This window comes from Lissotriton vulgaris, chromosome 2_1 (assembly GCF_964263255.1).
Source record: "Lissotriton vulgaris chromosome 2_1, aLisVul1.2, whole genome shotgun sequence".
NCBI classification, from domain to species: domain Eukaryota; kingdom Metazoa; phylum Chordata; class Amphibia; order Caudata; family Salamandridae; genus Lissotriton; species Lissotriton vulgaris.
Window position 1 is genome coordinate 327,556,944 of NC_141687.1, and position 21,042 is coordinate 327,577,985.

Here is a 21,042-nt window from a genome sequence, read left to right on the forward strand (position 1 = left end):
AGAGTTTTGTTGTGTGCTTAGTACCCTGTCCTCATAAAGAGTACAGGGCTGTTGTGATCTAAATAAAACCACTGTTTATTTTCATAACACTTGTGTGGTGTCCTTTCACTTGGTGTTCAAGGGGTATATGTGATGGTATAACAGCTGGCTTAACACGCCCTCTAGAGTTTAGCCCGAAGACTGCTCGTATCCACGCTACTAGGATAGCTGGTCTATAAGGTTGACTTACAACCAATCACCATAAGGGTTGTTTGGACTGATACAAAGTGCTCACTAGAATAGTGAACATTATATATCAGGCCAACTTCTCACAATGCACAGTACAGTTCAAGAAAAAGGTGAGTACGGACAATCCTGACTAGGTAGAATTAAAACGACTGTGGAACTGGACACTAGGAGAGTCAAGCTACCCTTGAGCACCAAAATGCTCGTGTTACCTCACCCACGGGCTGCGGGTGCATAGGTGCCAAGTCGTGTTGGGTTCCGGCGTTGAAGTCTATGGAGCCTGGAGGAAAAGATGCTGCAGGCGGTCAGGAGGAAGATGTCCGGTGTGATCCAAGGGTGGATCAGTGAAGAGAAGAACCTGAAAGCAGAGGGGACAATGTTCAAAGTCACTAGCCAGTGACTGGAGTGGAACAAGGAGTGGAACCAGATGTCGTCGTCGCGATCAGGTGAGGGTGGACGCTTGTCTCTGCAGCCACGTGGACCAGGTGGTGTCTTCGACGTCCAGGATGGAGGCACGAGCTGTCCCACGCAGGCTCTTGCTTTCGGCGTTGTCGGCTTCGGATTCGGAGTCAACAGGCCTTGGCAAAGGCAACCCACGCGGTGAGTGGAAACGGCGTCTGGAGTGGACCAGGAGGGTCCGGGGTGCTCCTCTTTTGGAAGGGAGCAAGGGCCAGTCTGGAGCAACCATGCCAGCAGTGAAGATTTCAAGGTTCGTCGTCTAGGAGGTCACTAGCCAGCCGGCAAGTGACCAGACAACGTGTCGAGCAGCAAACAGGCAGAAGGGCCCCACGCAGATCTCGTGGATGCTGGAGGGCTGGTCTTCGGTGCAGGAGCTGCTCGGGGTCGGGGCTTCTCAGTCCCCAAAGCACTTGGACGAGGATGTCTCTGAAGTAGTGCTGAAGCGAAGTGCTGCTTCTTTCACGATGGCCGGTCCCACGTGTCTCGTCGCACCCACGGATCTCAGCTGTGCTGCAGATGTGGGTAGGGGTCGGAGAGGTCTGGCAATCCGGGTCTCGTCGGGCTCTGAAGTCTGGATCCTTGAAGGAAGACGACAAAGGGAAGCCGCTGGACGCTGATGGTGCCTGCTTGTGCAGGGTGGACACTCTTCAGTCTTCTGTGGAGCAGAACGTCGAAGTCCAGAGTTTCTTCTTTTAAAGTTGTACAGGATAATCTAATTTGGAATGGGACCAGCTTCTACTTTTATGGGGCTAAAGGGGGCTGTACTACGACTAGGTCCCTCCTCTGGGTGGGACCAGGAAGGGGGGTGGATACACCCCCTATCCTTTGTCTGGTCTTGCGCCAGAGCTGGGACTGGAGTGTCCCAGGAACTGGTTTAGACCGGAGTATGCACAGGGACACCTTTTGTGCCCCAGGCATGTCTCATTCCTTTCAGCCCTGTCCTACCTAATACACAAAATCCTGTCTGGGGTGGTGCTAGCACCTCCCAAGGCAGGAAACCCTTTGTCCAAGCCTCCCTCGCTGGAAGGACTCCCAGCAGCAGGAGGTCAGACTTGTGTCTGTGGTGGCAGCATCCATTTTGTGATGCTGAGGCTCGAGTTAACTTTAACCGGTGTTCACAGTTACATACATGTTGTGTCCCTCTAGAAGGGTGGAATGCTACCCCGTCGCCAGAATTGACGAGGGGGTAGTATTCCAATTCGTATGACACCTTACTCAACATGTTTTGATAGTGTTATACCAAAGTTGGCAATAACCGCGAGGATTATAATGCACTTGAGTATATGGTATAGCGTTATCATGGAAACAGCTAAAGGACTTGGTTCCGAAAGCTGCAGACTGGCTCAGCTCATGCTAGAGCACCATCTCATATAATTCTAAGCGCTCTGCCTTCAGGATTGATAAGGCCTGCCATAGGAGTGACTGATAGGAGGATATGTGTCCATTTTAGGGTTAGATATAGGGATACTATATCTAAAGCAAAGGGTGATTACACCACCTTGCCCCAGCTGATTGATCAGCCAGTTGTGTCAGATTTGGATGGCCAACCAGGGGTGGCATAATACATGCTGCAGCCCCTGGTAGGCCCTTGGTGCACCTATGACCTGGGTACCTAAGGTACACTGTACAGGGGCTGATAAGGTGACTCAGTATCCAATTAGATATGTACCTAGAGTACATGGAATCCATTTTACAGCGAGAGCAGTGGGCCTGGGGTCCTGAATAGCAGGGCCCCAGGTCAACTAAGTCGAAAAACCAGCAAAACACCAGGCAAAAAGTTGGGGGCAACCATAGTCAGATATCCACCTTCCTACACTAACCTGTTTCTTTCAGATGAACAAGTTACTTGCCTTCGGTAACGATATATCTGTAAGAAACAGTAGTTAGTATTAGATTCCTTACCACCCCACCCATCCTCCCCGTTCTGCGAACCGATATCTAGGGTTAAGGTCAACCCCTTTCAGGGCCCTAGTTTCATGGCACCAGTGTTGGTTTTTATCATGGCTCTGCGTTTCTGGCGCGGAAAAGCTGTGTATAAGAACTGACGTCAGCGTGCGAGGGCGCCGTCTAAGTACTCCGGCGAAGTCATCCCGGCGCCAACTGCGATGGACGCGGAACCGCAGACGATGCCTACCGACGCGCAAGGGTACTGCTACGCAAAAGTTTCCGGATCCAGTTTGGCGCCTGGGGATATTCTAAGGTAAGGAATCTAATACTAACTGTTTCTTACATATATATCGTTACCGAAGGTAAGTAACTTGTGCATCTTAAAGAGACATGATCTAGCTGCTGATTCCTTACCGACGGTCCAATCTTCCCCGCTCTGTGGAATTGTTAGTGTCAAGGCTGTTCCCCTAGCTGTCTATTTTAACACACAATGGTCAGTCACTTCATGGCTCCTCTTCTGGCGTGGAAAGTCATAAAAAGTTCTGCCGGTTATATTGACGACGCGGACATGACGACAAACCCGATGACGTCACACCGAGTCGACCGATGCTGCCTGCCGGCGTGCAAGGGTGCTGCTAAGAACAATCTTCGGGATTGAGCCTTACGCTTGGAAGTTCATAGGTAAGGAATCTGTAGCTAGATCATATATCTACTAGATAAGGCGTTACCATAGGTAAGTTACTTGTCCATTTGATGGCCAGTTTTAGGTTAAACAGTAAGGTAATCCTCCTTTCTGAAAGAGACACGTTAGTGATAGATTCCTTACCTTAGAATATCCCCAGGCATCAGACTGGATCCGAATAGTTTTGCTTAGCAGTACCCCTGTGTGTCAGTAGGTGGCGTTGTGCGGCTCTGCGTCCGTCGTGGCATCGTATGCGCTGGGATGACGTCACAGAGACTACTTAGGAGCAACCCATGCACGCTGACATCAGTTTTTTCTTTTTCCGCGCCGAAAGTGCAGTTCCGTATTGAGCACGTACCTCAGTCATTTTTTGACTACTCTTTTGAGACTTCTGTCTCCCCTTTTTGTCTCCTGGTGCTCGTAGGGATGCCCGGCTTTGTCTTGTGGGTCGTGTCACCGTACCATGTGACTGACCATGACTCCCGCGACTGCTGAGACTGTCAAACGATGGAAGTCCGGCATTGCTCTCACCGCCGCTCTGCGTCTAGGGGCCGTCGAGCGGTCCCGGAGCCGTCGCTCCTCGGGCTCCAAGTCTTCACCTTCATATTCCGGTAAGCGACGCCATAAAAAGAAGTCGAAGAAGCGCGTTCGCTCTCCGACGTCCCCCTGTTGCTCCCTGGAGGCGGACGAGGGGAACAGGGGCTCCGCCCCTGCGGCTCCTTTAGAGCCGGGGAATCCCGCGGCCTACCCACTATACCCTGGTCTGTCGGCGACTCCAGAACAGGTGCAAGAGTTTCTTGCTGTCTTGGACTGCCTTTACAGTCCCCGGGCTCCCGCCGGCATGCCTTTGGGACCCGCAGTCCCGTGTCCAGATCCTTCTGGCCCGACGGCTCTGCCACAGAAACCTGCGCTGCTGACTCTCGCCTCGGCGCACTGGGTGGCGTTCCTTCCACCCCTGCCCCAGTTCCCGGACTATTTTGTTCCGGTCTGGGATCCGCATTGGGATGCGGCTCCAGCCCGGTCGGCACCGTTCCCGGCGCGTTTGTCCCTTCTCCGGCGCTGGCTCTGCCGCCGCCACTGGACCAAGCAACGCCAGAGCCGGATGAAGCCTTGGATGGGTCCGTGGGCCCCCTCGCTCGGCAATGTGACTCCGAGCAGGATTGGGTGGACGACCTTGAGGATGCGGGCGAACTGGAAGTGTCTTCGGACCCGCGGTTTACCTCTCCTCCGCCTACCTTGGAGGAGGGGGCCTTCTACACCGTGGTGCTCCGTCGGGTGGCGGAGGCTCTCCCTCTCGACCTCCCTATGGTGGCCCTCAAGACCAACCTCCTTACTGAGGTGCTCCAGACGGTGTCTGCGCCGTCGGAGCCGCTGCTCCCTTTCAAGGAGGCCCTCACCGGAGTCCCTTTTGGGCACTTGGTTGAGACCAGCCACAGGGGCACCGGTGGATAAAAACGTCGCTAGGCGTCATCGCCCGTCGCCCTGTGATCCCGCCTTCCTGACCGCTCACCGCACACCTGAGAGCATGGTCATTCAAGCTTCGACGTAGCAGAGTGCCTTTCCCTCGGCTCCGCCGGACAAGGACTCTAAGAGGCTTGACCAATTTGGCAAGAGATTGTTCTCAGCCAGCTTGGGGCTGCGGTCGGTTAACACCGCCTGCTTGTTGGGCCGTTAATCCCATGCAGTGTGGGATTCTGTGGCCCAGGTCTTGCCTCAATGTTCTGAGGAGGTGCACGCTGTCCTTTCCCAAGCGATTGCAGAGGATAAGGATGGGGCAAAGTTTGCCATCCGGTGCGGTTTGGATACCGCTGATTCATTAGGCAGGACGATTTCCACAAGGGTGGCTTTGCGGCGCCGTTCCTGGTTGCGTTCCACTGGGTTGTCACCCGATGTCCAGGGCTCACTCATGGACATGCCCGTATATGGTTCCTGCCTCTTTGGTGATAATGCCGATAACGCCCTGGAGGGCTTTAAAGACTCTCGGGCTACGGCCAAGTCGTTGGGTGTTTCTACAAAGAACCTTACCACGCCTGGTTTTCGTTCCTTTCGTGGCCACGGAAGGGGCACACAGGCGAGTCCCTCCAACAATCCTGTGCAGAACCAGCCTCAGCGCGGCCGTGGATTCCGCAGGGGCGGGTCTGGCAACCGGCACGAGGGTCAGTCCACCTCCACCCCTGCTGCTGCCGCCTCTAAGCATTCCTAATCCGAACTTCAGGGAGCACGGTGGGTGGCAGGTTCGCCACCACCACCACCACCACCACTGGCGCGAGATTACATCGGACAAGTGGGTGCTGCAGATAATCCACCACGGTTACTCGCTCCCCTTTCTGTCCTCCCCTCCAGCCATGCTACCTCTGAACCACCGCTTGTTGGGGGATAATTTGGCTCTTCTCCGTCAGGAAGTAACTGCCCTCCTTGCCAAGGGGGCCATCAAGTGCGTTCCCGATCAAGAAGTAGGGAGTGGTTGTTATTCCCACTACTTTCTGGTCCCCAAGAAGGAAAAGTTGGGCTTGCGCCCCATCCTGGACCTCCGGGGTGTCAATCGCCTCCCCCGGAAGGAGAAGTTCAAGATGCTGACTCTGGCTCAGGTCCTGACTACCCTGGACCCTAGAGACTGGATGGTAGCGTTAGACTTGCAGGACACTTATTTCCATATTCCCGTCCTGCCTGCCCACCCGCGGTAGGCCAGGAGCATTTTCAGTTTGCCTTGCTCCCCTTCGGCCTTACCAGTGCCCCTCGGGTGTTCACAAAAGTGATGGCGGTGGTCGCAGCTTATCTGCGCAGGTTAGGGGTGTCAGTCTTCCCCTACCTCGATGACTGGCTGCTGAAGGCGGGCTCGCCCCAGACGGTTGTCACCCACCTCCAGACTACGGCCGATCTCATGCATTTGCTGGGGTACTCCACCAACCTGCCAAAGTCACACCTGAGCTCCTCTCAGACGCTCCCCTTCATTGGAGCGGTTCTGGACTTTACACTGTTTCAGGTTTTTCCTCCCAAACAGCGTGTCCGGGATATTCAGGCTATGATTCTGCTCTTTCAGCCTCTATCCCAGGATGACCCTCCGGCTTCTGGGCCTGCTGGCCTCCTGCATCCTGCTGGTGACACACGCCAGATGGCATATGCGGGCTATGCAGTGGGACCTGAAGTTCCAGTGGGTACAGCATCAGGGCAACCTGTATGATCGTGTCCATATCTCGGAGGGCGCTGCACAGCAGTTGTAGTGGTGGCTCACGAATTGCAATTGGGTCAGTGGCAGATCCCTCTCCCTTCCCCAACCGGAGCATACAGTGGCGACGGATGTGTCCCTCCTCGGATGGAGAGGCCACTTGGGAGAGGCGGAGATCAGAGGCCTCTGGCGGAGTCCCGTCTCCACATCAACCTTCTGGAGCTTCAGGCGTTCCGACTTGCACTAAAGGCATTCCTTCCCTCTATTAGGGGGAGTGTAGTGCAGGTGTTCACGGACAACACAACCGCCATGTGGTACTGCAACAAACAGGGCGGGGTGGGGTCGTGGACCCTATGCCAGGAGGCTCTCTGCCTCTGGACATTGCTGGAAGGTCAATGGCGTCTGAACTCGGACATGCCGCAAGGTCTCTTTCAGCAGTAGGGAGAGCCTTGGTTAGACCTATTTGCCACCGAAGAGAACGCGCAATGTCATCGGTTCTGCACGTTGGAATTTCCAAGGCGGCACTCGCTCGGAGACACTTTTAGTTGCATGTTTCAGCTGCGGTCTGTTGTACGCCTTTCCGCCTATACCACTTCTGCCCAGAGTGCTGAAGAAGATCAGGCACGACCGGGCCCAAGTCATTCTTGTGGCTCCGGACTGGGCTCGAAGAGTATGGTATCTCGAGCTTCTCAGTTTGAGCATCGATCCCCCGATCCGTCTGCCTCTTCGGGAGGATCTTCTGTCGCAGCAGCAGGGGAATGTCCTCCACCCGAACCTGTCCAGTCTCCACCTCCATGTGTGGAGATTGAGCGGCGGCAGTTGACACCTTTTGATCTTCCTTCCAAAGTCTGTGATGTCATTCTGACTGCCAGGCGTCCCTCCACCAAGATGGTGTACGCCTGCAGGTGGATCAGATTTGTGGCATGGTGCACAGGGAAGGCTGTGGATCCCCTTTCTGTCCCTCTTTCTGAGGTTCTGCTGTACCTTCTCTTTGGCCCATCAGGGCTCTGCGTTGGGCACTATAAAAGGTTATGTTTCTGCCATCTCCGCCTTTCTGCTGCTTCCTGATCAGCCTTCTCTTTTTAAGTCCTCGGTTGTTAACCGCTTTCTCAAAAGCATTACACACACGTTTCCTCCCATGCCTTTCATAATGCCTCAAGGGTCTAGACTTTTCTGATGTGCGCTCCCTTTGAGCCTCTTCATAACTGTCCTTTACGTCTTCTTACTCTAAAGACTGCTTTCCTGGTAGTTATCACCTCTGCCAGAAGAGTGGTGAGCTACAGGCTCTTTCTTCCAAACCTCTTTTCCTTTCTGTTCATCAGGACGAGGTGGTTTTAAGAACCCGTCCTTCTTTCTTGCCAAAGGTTGTCACACCCTTCCACATCGGGCAGACCATCACTTTGCCCACTTTCTTTCCGCATCCTTCCAGGGAAGAGGAGAGTCTCCACCGTCTGGAACCAAAACGTGCGCTTTCTTTCTGCAGCTTCACAACAGTTCTGGGTGTATGATCAACTCTTTGTTGGCTACGTGGGCGCCAAAAAAGGTCGGGCTGTGCACAAACTATCCATTTCTCCTTGGCCCAGAAGGAGCCTCCTGTGGGGCTGCGTGCCCATTCGACCAGGGCAACTTCAGCTACTACTGTCTTGGGATGCAGCGTTCCCTTGCAAGACATTTGTCAGGCAGCTACGTGGGCCTTGCACAAGTTACTACTTGTGTAACGATATGTCTGTATGAGACATTAGTTGGTGATAGATTCCTTACCGCCCAACCCATCCTCCCCGTTCTACGAGCTGATTACTAGGGTTAAGGTCATCCATCATTAGGGCCCTAATTTTATGCACCAATGGTCTGTTTCTTGCATGGCTCTGCAATTCGGCGTGGAAAGTTTGCGTACAGAACTGACGTCAGCGTGCATGGGTGGCGCCTAAGTAGTCTCTGTGACGTCATCTCGGCGCATACGATGCCAGCGACCGACGCGCAGGGGTACTGCTAAGCAAAACTTTCCGGATCCAGTCTGACACCTGGGGATATTCTAAGGTAAGGAGTCTATCACTAACGTCTCAAGTAGTAACTTGTGCTACACTGCAGGCAAGACTCTGTAAATTGATACTTGTATAGCGCACTACTCACCCGCAAGGGTCTCAAGGCGCTTGTAGGAATACCGCTGTGGAACCCATCCTGGCTTGCCCTGTGAGGAGTCCACTCCTGGGCACCTCCAAGATGGAGGCCAGGCATCCTTAGCGTTGTGGGGGCCGTTGTGGAGATTAAGCAAGCTATTGCCCAGAGTTGCAGACTGGGACTCCATGATTGGAATAGGCACCGAGGCGAGAATTATCAGGTCCGTAGAATTTTTGAGCCCAAGACCCGCCGAGGCTCTTGGGCAGACCTCTGCATCAGGGTCTGCCTCTCCAATCATTGAGCCACACTTCTCCACTCAATGTCTCAATTTAAGCCTAGTGAAGCGGATTGGAGAAGGACTGCCTAAAAGATTCCCACAATGTGCAGTGGGCGTGATATTCAGAATTATAGGCTTTAATGTACTCTTTTTGATATGTTTCTATTTTTTTGTGCAGGCAGCTCCCGCCTGGTGCTCCTTCCATTACGCAGGGTTTGCCCGCCCGTTACAACACAGCTGCTGATGCTCTTGCTGCACTTGTGGATGCTGCTGCTTCTGCACCACAAATGGAAGTAGCAAAAGGGAAAGAAAGCAAGCACGAGGCCAGCAGAATGGAGGAGAGCATGGCTCGTCGGTCAGCAGTAGAACAGCAGCAGCACCAACAGCAGCAGCTGCAGCATCAACTGCACCAGCAGTTACAACAGCAACATTTGCAGCAGCAATTGCAGCAGCAGCAGATGGAGCAAAAACTGCTGGAGCCAGACAGAAGACTAGTACAGTGTCCATACACGTCGTCTGGTTTTTCCAGTAGCAAGTCACAGACTCAACCGTCGGCTGCTATTTATTCTGAAGCAGGCAAGGACAAAGTGGCTCCTCCAAAGTCCAGGTACGAGGAGGAGTTGAGAACTCGAGGAAAGACCACAATCACAGCTGCAAACTTTATTGACGTGATAATCACTCGACAGATTGCTTCTGACAAGGATGCAAGGGAAAGAGGCTCTCAGAGTTCGGATTCCTCCAGCAGCTGTATGTACAAATTCATTTTATTTACAAAATTTCCTGACCAACATGTTTGAAATGCATACTTAATTGATGCTAAATGTTGCAAGAAAACCTCATCAGTCATTTGAGATTGCTTTTATGCTTAGTTTGGAGTCTTTTATTGCAAATGCATATCTGTCCTTCCTATCATTTTCTCATTCTTTGTTTACCAGTCTGCTTTGTTTTTACAGTTGTTTGCTATACTACTTACTGTATTTCCTTTTCTTCATAATATCCCCTTTTCTGATGGAGATGTCTAATTGCAGAGCCCTCACCTTAAGAATACACCCAGGTGCCAGATTGGATTTTGAGAAGTTTTAACAGTAATTCCCATTTGCATCAGCTGGTGTTAGGTGTCGTGTGGTTGTGTGTCAGTTCAGTCCCATGCCGGATATGACATCGGGCCACTGTATCTGCACCACCTCCACCCACTGACGTCCGTTCCTTTCTGATTGTAATTCAAAACAAAAGGTGCTACAAGGGATTTGTTTTTAAATTGTTCGGTCTAAGTTCTGAGTTGTACCATAGTAACACACTCAATGGTATCCACAGGATAACAATATTATTGTAAATGGATAAATAAATTAATGGAAGGTCAGAAGAAAAACAGAGCAGAGGAATTTATATTTCAAAGAAAAAATCTTTACTGAAAACAAGTTGTGGGAGATAAATATACAAATTAATTTTAGCAAAAAATCATGAACAAAGATTGACAAAAATATATCTATGGTTCATGACTTAACACATCAGCTCCTTGTTAATGAAAGAAAAGACAACCCAAAATGATCAATTAAATGTGGTTGTAAGTTCGTGTTGTAAAACAACATTAGAGGAGTTGATGGAATGTCGACGTTTCGGTCTCGGTTGCGGATGTCAAGAAGACCATCATCAGGACGATGACTATTCAATTGCTGAAGCAAAGACTCCCTTGGGGTATGAAAGGTTAGGCCTCCTTTAGTTGGCCGTCAAAAATCTTGATAGCTTCAATTAAGTTCTTAAAAATAAATGCAAACCGCTTCAGTTGGTTGCGCTTGGTGAGTTGAAACACCAAGGGTGTAGGACGCTGTTTAAATCTGTGCGTTTTCTTGTAATTAGAGAAAAGAAATGCAAAACGCCTCAGTTGGTTGCTCTAGACGAGTTAAAACACCAAGTTTGTAGAACACTGTTCGAATCTGTGCGTTCTTTTTAAACAGGGTCGGTCGGCTAAGTAGCGTATCGTAGCTCAATGATTGTGGCATGTCTAGTTGTGAAATCACATGTTGTGCATACTTCCACCATCTAGTGTTGGTATTGGATATGTACAACTTATTCTTCTTCTAAAGAAATATTTTCGAGTCGCCGGACGTGGTGACTCCACCTATCAGTGCTAATGTGCATGGACTCCAGTTTTGATTGTTTTTTATCTGCCATCATGTTCTGATGCCTTTGTGTGAGCTCGGTTTGATGCCGTGTGGTGTTTTAGCTGGGCCATCAGATCCTTCCCCTTCTGGTCCCAAAAACAAACAGCTGCACTAGTGCAGTGGTTTCCAGCGTCCTGTCGCTTTAGGTTCCCTTCCTGTCGACGATCTTTTTGAATAGTATCACAGTGGTGGAGATACTAGAGGGGATGGAAAGCACTTCATTCCGAATCTACGCCACTTTCAAACACTAAGAATCAGAGGTTAAATCTTCACAAAATCTGCGTTTGTCTCCCAAGCACCATTAAGACTCCTGTTCGGCGTGCCTGGCCTTTAGGAACACAAATATCCTTTAGAATCAAAGAGCATGCCGCATTGCCTCAGCTTAAACGGCACACAGAGGACAAGCAGACAACACTCCAGACCTCTTCAAAGAGAAGGAGGATGATGAACATCCGGACACCCTAGCGGCAGAGGAGACGGCAGCCTTTTCATCACAAAGCATTAACGCAGATCCACATCCAGCTGGACACTGGTCGAATTCTGGTGAAGCCCCAGCAAGTACTGAAGGATCCTCTTCCTCAGAAGATGAAGTTGAATTTTGAAGAGGCTGTAGGAAGGTACATCCTGACTATGGTTGCCCCCAACTTTTTGCCCTGTGTTTTAGCTGGTTTTTGACATAGTCGACCTGGGATCCTGCCAATCAGGACCCCAGGCCTACTGCTCTCTCTTTAAAATGGATTCCATGTACCCTAGGTACATTTCCAATTAGGACTGGGCCACCTTATCAGACCCTGTAACTCAGGGCATAGGTGTACCCAGGGCCTACCAGGGGCTGAAGCATGTATTATGCCACCCCTGGCTGGCCTCCTAAATTTGACACAACTGGCTGCATGACAGCTGGGGCAAAGTCGTGTAATCACCCTTTGCTGTAGATATAGTATACCTATATCTAACCCTAAAAATGGAGACACAGATTCCTATCAGTCACTCCTATGGCAGGCCTTGACAATCCTGAAGGCAGAGTGCTTGGAATCGTGTGAGATGGTGCTCTGGCATGAGCTGAGCCTGTCTGCAGCTTGCGGAACCAAGTCCTAATAGCTGTTCCATGATATCGCATACCATATACTCTTAAGTGCATTATAATCCTCGCGGTTAAATGCTATCTTTGGTATTGCTTTATCAAAACATGTCGAGTAAGGTGTCATACGAATTGGAATACTAACCCCTCGCCAATTCTGGCGACGGGGTTAGCATTCCACCCTTCTAGAGGGACACGACATGTATGTAACTGTGAACCCCGGTTAAAGTTAAACGAAGCCTCAGCTCCACAAAATGGATGCTGCCACCACAGTTACGAGTCTGACCCCCTGCAGCTGGGAGTCCTTCCAGCGAGGGGAGCCTGGACAAAGGGTTTCCTGTCAGGGGCGGTGCTAGCACCGTCCCAGACATGGTTTTGTGTATCCTGGGTAGGCAGGGCTTTTCAGGAAGGTGACTGCTGAGTGGCACCCCGGTGCTCACTACGCATAGGCCGGTCAGAACCAGTTCCAGGGGCACACCAGCCCCTGGCCTGGGGAAAGTCTGGCATGGCAGAGGGGTGTAACCACCCCCCTCCTAGTCCCACCCATAGGCAGGACCTAGTCACCGGGTCAGCCCCCTTTTTTAGTATAAAGATGGGAGCGGGCCCCCTGTTAAAATTAGATCATCTTTGGAATCAAGACACGACTTTCTTCGAAAGGACATCAAGATTTCTTCCTCAAGATTCTCCCTTGTGGCTAAGGAGTTGTCACCCTGCATCAAGCGGGCACCATCCTAAGAACACTGCGGTCTGCTGCAAGTCCTTCTTCACGAATCCGACGACCCAGCTCGACGAGACCCGGCTTCCCTGGCACCTCTGACCTCTACTCACCTCTACAGCAAAGCTGAGAACCGTGAGTGCGACGAGACCTCGAGGGACCGACGATCGCCAAGACTGCACGACTTCTTTGCAACAAGCCCACCGTGTGCTCCACTGGTGAGTGCTTTGGGGTCCGAGAAGCCCCAACCCTGAGCAGCTCCAGCACCGAAGATCAGCCCTCCAGCATCTCCACGATCTGCGTGGGGCCCTTCTGCTTTTGCGTGCTCACCGCGCTGTGTGGCTACTAGCCGGCTGGCTTGTGGCCTTCTTCACGACGCCCGACGACGTCACTGCTGCTGGTCTGGTTGCTCCAGACTGGCCCTTGCTTCCTTCTTCAAGAGAGGCACCCCGGACCCTCCTGGTCCACTCCAGACGCCATTTTGAGTCCACCGCGTGGGCTTGAATTTGCCAAGGCTTTGTTGCCCAATCCTGGGTCCAGCGACGCCGACAGCTTCATCCATCGTGGGACAGCTCGCTCCTCCATCCTGGTCGCCGACAACGCCTCCTGGTCCGTGAGATCCGCGAACACAGCGTCACCCACTCACCTAGTCGAGGTGGCTACCATCCGGTGCCCTCCTGGTGCCCACTGACTACTGGCTAGTAGTCTCGAACTTGGTCCCCTCTGCTTTCAGGTGTCATCTTCCTTCGATCCAGGCTTGGATCCATCGAACTTTCTTCACTGGTCGCCTGCCAGCAACTTCTTTCTTCCAGGCTCCTGGTCCGTCAACGAGGATTCCCGACGTCTTTTGAGACCTATGCAGCTGCAGCCCCTGGGCTAGGTAACTTCGGCATTTCGGTGCCACAGCATAGCCTCACTATCCAAGGGTCAGGATCCACTTTCGTTTTCTCCCTACCAGGTCGGGTTCGCCCGAGAACACTAACTTTGTCATTACTGGCTACCATAGACTTTGTCCCGCATCACGCGTGAGAGTGCACACTCTGCACCCGAGTCCCCTAGGCCTCCTATAAGTAATCTGAAGGTTCTATAGTCCAGTCCTAGCGATTCCTAAGCCTATTAGTACTCTACTTACCTGCTAGTAATTTCGCATTCCACTTTCAGAGTATATGGTTTTCCGTGCCCCTCGGGCATTTGTATATACTGTGCTAACTTAAGTACTTTCGTAAGAGTTTTGTTTTGTGCTGAGTACCCTGTCCTCATAAAGAGTACAGGGCTGTTGTGATTCTTAATAAATAACTTGTTTATTTTCATAACACTTGTGTGGTGTCCTTTCACTTGGTATTCAAGGGGTATATGTGTGGTAAACAGCTGGCTTAACACGCCCTCTCGAGTCTTTAGCCTTAGACTGCTCGTATCCACGCTACTAGGATAGCTGGTCTATAAGGTTGACTTACAACCAATCATCAATAAGGGTTGCTGGACTGATACATAGTGTTCACTAGAATAGTGAGCACTGCATATGAGGCCACCTTCTCACAGAGGCCTTTAATCCTCCTGTGGCACCCACACCTAAAAAGACTAAGATCGATACAGCCACCTCTCTGCTGCCCCCTGCCCGTCCCTCTCCTCCAGTCCCTCCCCCTTTCTCCTCCTTACCCTGCTACTCCTCTCTTGTCTGTGGGTTCTCCACAACACTCACCACACAGCTCCTTACACTCAGGGGTGGGGGCAGTCCACAGGCACCTTATGACCCTTATTACCTCCAGTATCACCAGGAAGGTCCAGATCCCTGGGATGATTATGATGCAGAGACTTCAGGGGACACAGACTCAGATCTGTACAGCACAAAGCCTTCATCTGCAGATAACGTTAACTCATACCATGAGGTCCTACACAGAGCAGCTGCTTTTCAGAAGGTGGAAGTGCATGAAGAGGATGACTTTCTCATGGCAACTTTATCCTCCACCCGCTCCAATCCATTCCTATGCTTGAAGGGGTCCTTAGGCATGCCACCGAAATCATCAAGGAGTCAGTTAAAGCTAGAGTTGTCACCCCAAGGGTTGATAAAAAGTTTATGGTGTCACTTACTGATCCGCCATACCTAGGAGGCCAGTTACCGCCTGATTACTTGGTGACACATTCAGCTTGGAAGCATCCCTCTGGACTGATAGTGTAAAAGATAGTTGCAGAGTACCAAAAAAAATAGCAGCATAATCTGTAACTCAGTGGCATATCGCAAACTCCCTTTGCTTACTCTGCTGGTAAGACTGCGCCCACCGGGATCAGTCAGTGGATTTTGTCCTGCATCTTTTAGAGCAATATCGCTAAAAGGAAAAGGAGTTGGTAGCGGGGGGAACAAATCATCTTCAGCACTAACATCTGCTGCTTGTTGTATGATGCTGACATGGCTGCCCTGGGAGGAAATAAAAGTATACAATTACGCCCCCACGTGTGGCTGCCGAGTGTCCACCTCTTCAATCAATCAGAGTACTTGTAAAGCGCGCTACTTACCCGTAAGGGTCTCAAGGCGCTGAGGGGAGGGGGTGCCGCTACGGTTCGAAGAGCCAGGTCTTGAGGAGTCTTCTAAAGGCGAGTAGGTCTTGGGTCTGCCTTAGGTGGTTAGGGAGGGTGTTCCGGGTCTTGGCGGCGAGGTAGGAGTAGGATCTGCCGCCGGAGGTCGTTCGTTGGATGCGGGGGACAGCGGCGAGGTCGAGTCTGGCGGAGCGGAGCTGGCGGGTGGGGGCATAGAAGCTGAGACTGCTGTTCAGGTAGGCTGGTCCGGGGTTGTGGAGTGCTTTGTGTGCGTGGGTGAGGAGCTTGAAGGTGATCCTCTTGTCGACGGGGAGCCAGTGTAGGTCTCTCAGGTGGGGGGTGATGTGGCTGCGGCGGGGCCGTTGACGATCAGTCGGGCGGAGGCGTCTTTTGAACGTCTCTTGGCGGCCTGCATCTCTTGGGCCCTCAGATCAACCAGATTTTAGAAAATATAAATAAAAATTACAAAACTGCCACAGCGAAGGGTGCCCTACCGACACCCTCTCCTTGTGGCTGTTTTCGACATTTGGTTGCATCTGGCAGCTGTGGCTGTCTACCAAGAGAATTGACAACATGCTCGGCTCTTCAGAGTGCCAGTCATTAAGTCTCATGGAAGGTCTTACAGAGTTTATTCCACCCCGAACGCAAACGGTGTTGAACCTTAACGCACAAGTTACTACTTGTGTAACGATATATCTGTAAGAGAGATTAGTTAGTGATAGATTCCTTACCTTAGACTATCCCCAGGCGTCAGACTAGATCCGGAAACCTTTGCGTAGCAATACCCCTGCGCGCCGGAGTACTTAGACTCCACCCTCGCGCGCTGACGTCAGTTCTTATACACAGCCTTTCCGTGCCAGATACGCAGAGCCATGATAGAACCAACACTGGTGCCATGAAACTAGGGCCCTGAAAGGGGATGACCTTAACCCTAGATATCGGTTCGCAAAACGGGGAGGATGGGTGGGTCGGTAAGGAATCTATCACTAACTAATGTCTCTTACAGATATATCGTTACACAAGTAGTAACTTGTGCATCTGAAAGAGACATGTTAGTGATAGATTCCTTACCTTGGAATAGATACCCCAGCAATACCAACCCCGGTTGTGGGTCTGCGAACTAATAATCACACCAGAAAGTCCTGGAGGACGGAACGGCCAAAGAAGCCATCCCTCCAGACTTGGCTGTCCAGGCAGTAGTGTCTTGCGAACGTGTGCAGCGAGGCCCACGTAGCTGCCTGACAAATGTCCTGCAATGGGACTCCTCGGCCCAGGGCAGTAGTAGTCGCCGTGGGCCGAGTGGAGTGGGCTCTCAGCCCAACAGGAGGCTCCTTTTTAGCCGAAGAGTAACACGCCTGGATGCACAACACGATCCACTGAGAGATGGTCCGCATGAGCCCCGCCCGTCCTTTCTTAGTGCCCACGTAACCAACAAAGAGTTGGTCATCCACCCGGAACTGGCGTGTGCGATCCAGATAGTAAGAGAGCGCTTGTTTTGGGTCCAGACGGTGGAGCCTCTCTTCCTCTTTCGAGGGATGCGGAGGCGTAAAGAAGGTGGGCTAGGTGATGGACTGCCCAATGTGGAAGGCTGTGACTACCTTGGGCAGGAAAGAGGGTTTTGTTCGCAACACAACTTTGTCCGGATGGACAGAAAGGAAAGGAGGTTTAGAGGAAAGAGCCTGGAGCTCACTCACTCTCCTGGCAGAGGTGATGGCAAACAGGAAAGCAGTCTTGAGCGTAAGAAGACGGAGAAGACAGTTATGCAGCGGCTCAATGGGAGCGCACATCAGGTAAGTTAGAACCAGGTTCAAGTCCCACTGGGGCATCACGAAAGGAACAGGAGGGAACATATGAGTGATGCCCTGCAAGAATCTGTTAACAATCGGGGACTTGAACAAGGAAGGCTGATCAGGTAGCCTTAAGAAGGCGGAAAGGGCAGAAAGGTAGCCCTTGATAGTGCCCAGAGCAGAGCCCTGCTGGGCAAGAGAAAGAAGGAAGAGGAGGACCTCAGAAAGAGGGGCATTGAGAGGATCCACAGCCTTTGCTGTGCACCATGCCACAAATCTTTTCCACCTGCAGGCGTATACTTACTTTGTGGAGGGTCGCCTGGCTGCCAGAATCACAGTACAGACTTCAGGAGGCAATTCAAATGGCCTCAACTGTCGCCGCTCAATCTCCAAGCATGGAGGTGAAGACTGGACAGGTTCGGGTGGAGGACCGTCCCCTGCTGCTGCGACAAAGTCCTCCTGAAGAGGCAGACGAATCGGAGGATCGACTGACATACTGAGTAGCTCGGGATACCAGTACCTTCGTGCCCAGTCCGGTGCCACAAGGTCGCGCTTGATCTTCTTCAGCACTCTGGGCAGAAGTGGTATAGGCGGAAAGGCGTACAACAGACCGCAACTCCACTCGCGACGAAAAGCGCCCCCTTGCGAGTGCCGCCTTGGAAATTCCAACGCGCAGAACTGATGACATTGCGCGTTCTCTTCGGCGGCGAATAGATCTAACCAAGGCTCTCCCCACTGCAGAAAGAGGCCTTGCGCCACGTCCGAGTTCAGACGCCATTCGTGATCCATCATGCACCTTCGGCTGAGCTCGTCCGCCCTGGCGTTCAGAGAACCTGCCAGGTGTTGAGCCACCAGGGTCACCCACTGATGTTCCAGCCACTGCCAGAGGCGCAGAGCATCCTGGCAGAGGGTCCATGCCCCCACCCCGCCCCGTTTGTTGCAGTACTACATGGCGGTGGTGTTGTCCATGAACACCTGCACCACACTCCCCGGGACAAAGGGGAGGAATGCCTTCAGTGCTAGACAAATCGCCCGCAGCGCCAGAAGGTTGATATGGAGCCGGGACTCCGCCGGAGACCAGAGGCCTTTGATCTCCGACTCTCCCATGTGGCCTCCCCAGCCCTGGAGGGACGCGTCCGTCACAACTACGTGCTCCGGTTGGGGAAGGGAGAGGGATCTGCCGCTGACCCAATCGCGGTCCGTGAGCCACCACTGCAGCTGTCTCGCAGTGCCCTCCGAGATCATGACATGGTCGAACAGGTTGCCCTGATGCTGGGCCCACTGAAACTTCAGGTCCCACTGCAGAGCCCGCATCCGCCACCTGGCGTGATGTACCAGAAGGATGCAGGAGGCCATCAGCCCCAGAAGCCGCAGCGTCAACCTGACCGATCCCCCGGGATAAAGGCTGAAAGATTAAAGTTCGATCCTGAATATCCCGGACCCGCTGTTCGGGAGGAAAAACCCGAAACTGCGCCGAGTCGAGGACCGCTCCGATGAAGAGGAACTTCTGAGAGGGGCACAGGTGTGACTTCGGCACGTTGATAGAAAACCCCAGGTGGTGCAGGAGGTCCACCGTTGTCTGGAGGTGGCTGACTGTCTGGGGCGGGCCCGCCTTCAACAACCAGTGGTCTAGGTAGTGGAAGACTGAAACCCCTAACCTGCGCAGATGAGCTGCGACCACCGCCATCACTTTCGTGAACACCAGTGGGGCGTTGGTAAGGCCGAAGGGGAGCACGGTAAACTGAAAGTGCTCGTGGCCTACCATGAACCGCAGGTAGCGCCGGTGAGCCGGCAGGACGGGGATGTGGAAATAAGTGTCCTGCAAGTCCAACGCTACCATCCAGTCTCCTGGGTCCAGGGCAGATAAGACCTGAGCCAAAGTCAGCATTTTGAACTTCTCCTTCCGGAGGAAGCCGTTGACGTTCAGTAGGTCCAAGATAGGGCGCAGGCCCCCTTTGCCCTTCTTGGGTACCAGAAAGTAGTGAGAGTAACATCCACATCCTACTTCCGGCCCAGGAACGTGCTCGATAGCCCCCTTGGCCAAGAGGGCCGTAACTTCCTCTTGCAGAAGTTGCAAATGATCCCCCGACACGCGGTGGTATTGCGGTGGCACGGCTGGAGGGGTTGACTCGAAGGGGAGGGAGTTGCCCTTTCGGACGATTTGCAGCACCCACATGTCCGACGTGACCGTGCGCCAGTGGAAGTGGTGATGGCGAACCCTGCCCCCCACTGTTGTCACATGGGCCTGAAAGCACGGACTAGGAGGGTTTTGAGGCGGATGCTGCAGGGGAAGGTGTGGACTGGCCTCGCCGTTGTCCCCGACCGCCGCCACAGCGGTTTCCACGGCCGCCACCTCGCTGTGTATTAGTCTGCAGTGCGTAGCTGGCAGCACGTGTGGGAGCGCCCCTTCCTTGGCCACGAAAGGAGCGAAAGGCACCCGTTTGCTGGCATGGGGCTGAGAGGCCCAAGGACTTTACAGTAGCCCTGGAGTCCTTAAAACGCTCAACCGCATGGTCTGCCTTGTTACTAAAGAGGCGACTGCCATCAAACGGCATGTCCAGAAGGGTGGCCTGGACATCAGCCGAAAAGTTGGCGGTCCTCAACCAGGTGTGGCGTTGAACCGCCACTGTCGTTGCCATCACTCTGCCTAGTGAGTCAGTGGTATCCAGCCCACACCGGATGGAATAGAGTGCTGCATCTCGACCCTCCGCAAGGGCTTGGGCGAGTTTAGTCCGGGCCTCCTTCGAAAATTGTGGCAGCACGTCCACGACCGTGTCCCACAGAGTATGGGTGTAGCGGCCCAAGAGGCATGCAGTATTGACTGACCGCAGTCCCAAACTCAGGGACGAGAACACCTTCTTACCGAATTGCTCGTACCTCTTGGATTCCCGTTTGGGCGGAGCCATTGGGAATGCGGTCTGGGAAGTAGAGGCCTGGATAACCAGGCTCTCGGGGGTGGGGTGGGTGAACAAGAAGCAAGGGTCGCCCGGAGCCGGGCGGTAGTGTCTGGCCACGTTCCTATCTACAGGCTGACCTGTAGCGGGCTTGGACCAAGTGCCCAAAAGAACATCACACAAGGCCTCATTAAACGGCAGCAGAGGCTCAGCCGAGCTTGCCTGCGGTTTAAGGACCTCAGTGAGGAGCTTAGTCCTCACGGCCGCGACGGGGAGCTCTAGGCCCAATGCCTTGGCCGCCCGCGTCAACACTACACTGTAGGCAGCCCTCTCCTCCGTAGCCACGGTTGGAGGGGAGACAAAACCAGTGTCTGGCGAAGTGTCCACTGGCATCCCCAAGCTCACATGTCCAGTCCTGTTGAGACTGGCACTCCTGTGACAAAGGGTCCACAGACCCCTCCCAATCGTCCTCGTCACCCATCACCTGAAATTCAGGTTCAAAGGATGGGGCCGGTTCGTGGAAATAAGTCTCCATACGATGTCGAGAGCGGTGCCGCTCCGGCGCTGGAACCGAATCGAGGGCAGGATCGGGGACGGCGTCGCCCGTAAGCGGCGCCGGGGGCGACACCCTATGGGCCGGCGTCGGAGAGGTCGTGAGGTCGACCGGCGACGACCCTGATCCAGATCTAGTGGGAACGAAGCACCCGACAGCGTTGGAGCCGAAGCACTCGACCCGCTAGGCCCTCCAGCGGTAGCTGGCGCGGAAAAAAGAACTGACGTCCGCGCGCGAGGGCGGCGGCTAAGTACTCCGGCGACGTCATTCCAGAGTCGCAGACAACGCCTACAGACGCGCAGGGGTATTGCTACTCAAAAGGTTCCGGATCCAGTCTGACGCCTGGGGATATTCTAAGGTAAGGAATCTATCACTAACTAATGTCTGTTACAGATATATCGTTACACAAGTAGTAACTTGTGAGTTATGCCTCAGTGGGACTTGAATCTGGTCTTGACCTATTTAATGTGCACTCCGTTTGAGCCCCTTGAGGCTTTTAACTCTTAT

The 21,042-nt window shown here is 52.9% G+C and overlaps 1 protein-coding gene across 20 annotated transcripts in view; it reads left to right on the plus strand.

The window, feature by feature from the left end:
• NCOR1 (nuclear receptor corepressor 1) overlaps positions 1–21,042 on the plus strand; it is a 1,907,529-nt gene that overhangs the window by 1,695,388 nt on the left and 191,099 nt on the right. For all 20 annotated transcript variants that reach the window (XM_086955042.1, XM_086955041.1, XM_086955040.1 and 17 more), the window contains one exon: positions 8,993–9,561. In XM_086955042.1, the coding sequence (XP_086811168.1) occupies positions 8,993–9,561 (569 nt within the window). The remainder of the gene's footprint in view (positions 1–8,992; positions 9,562–21,042) is intronic.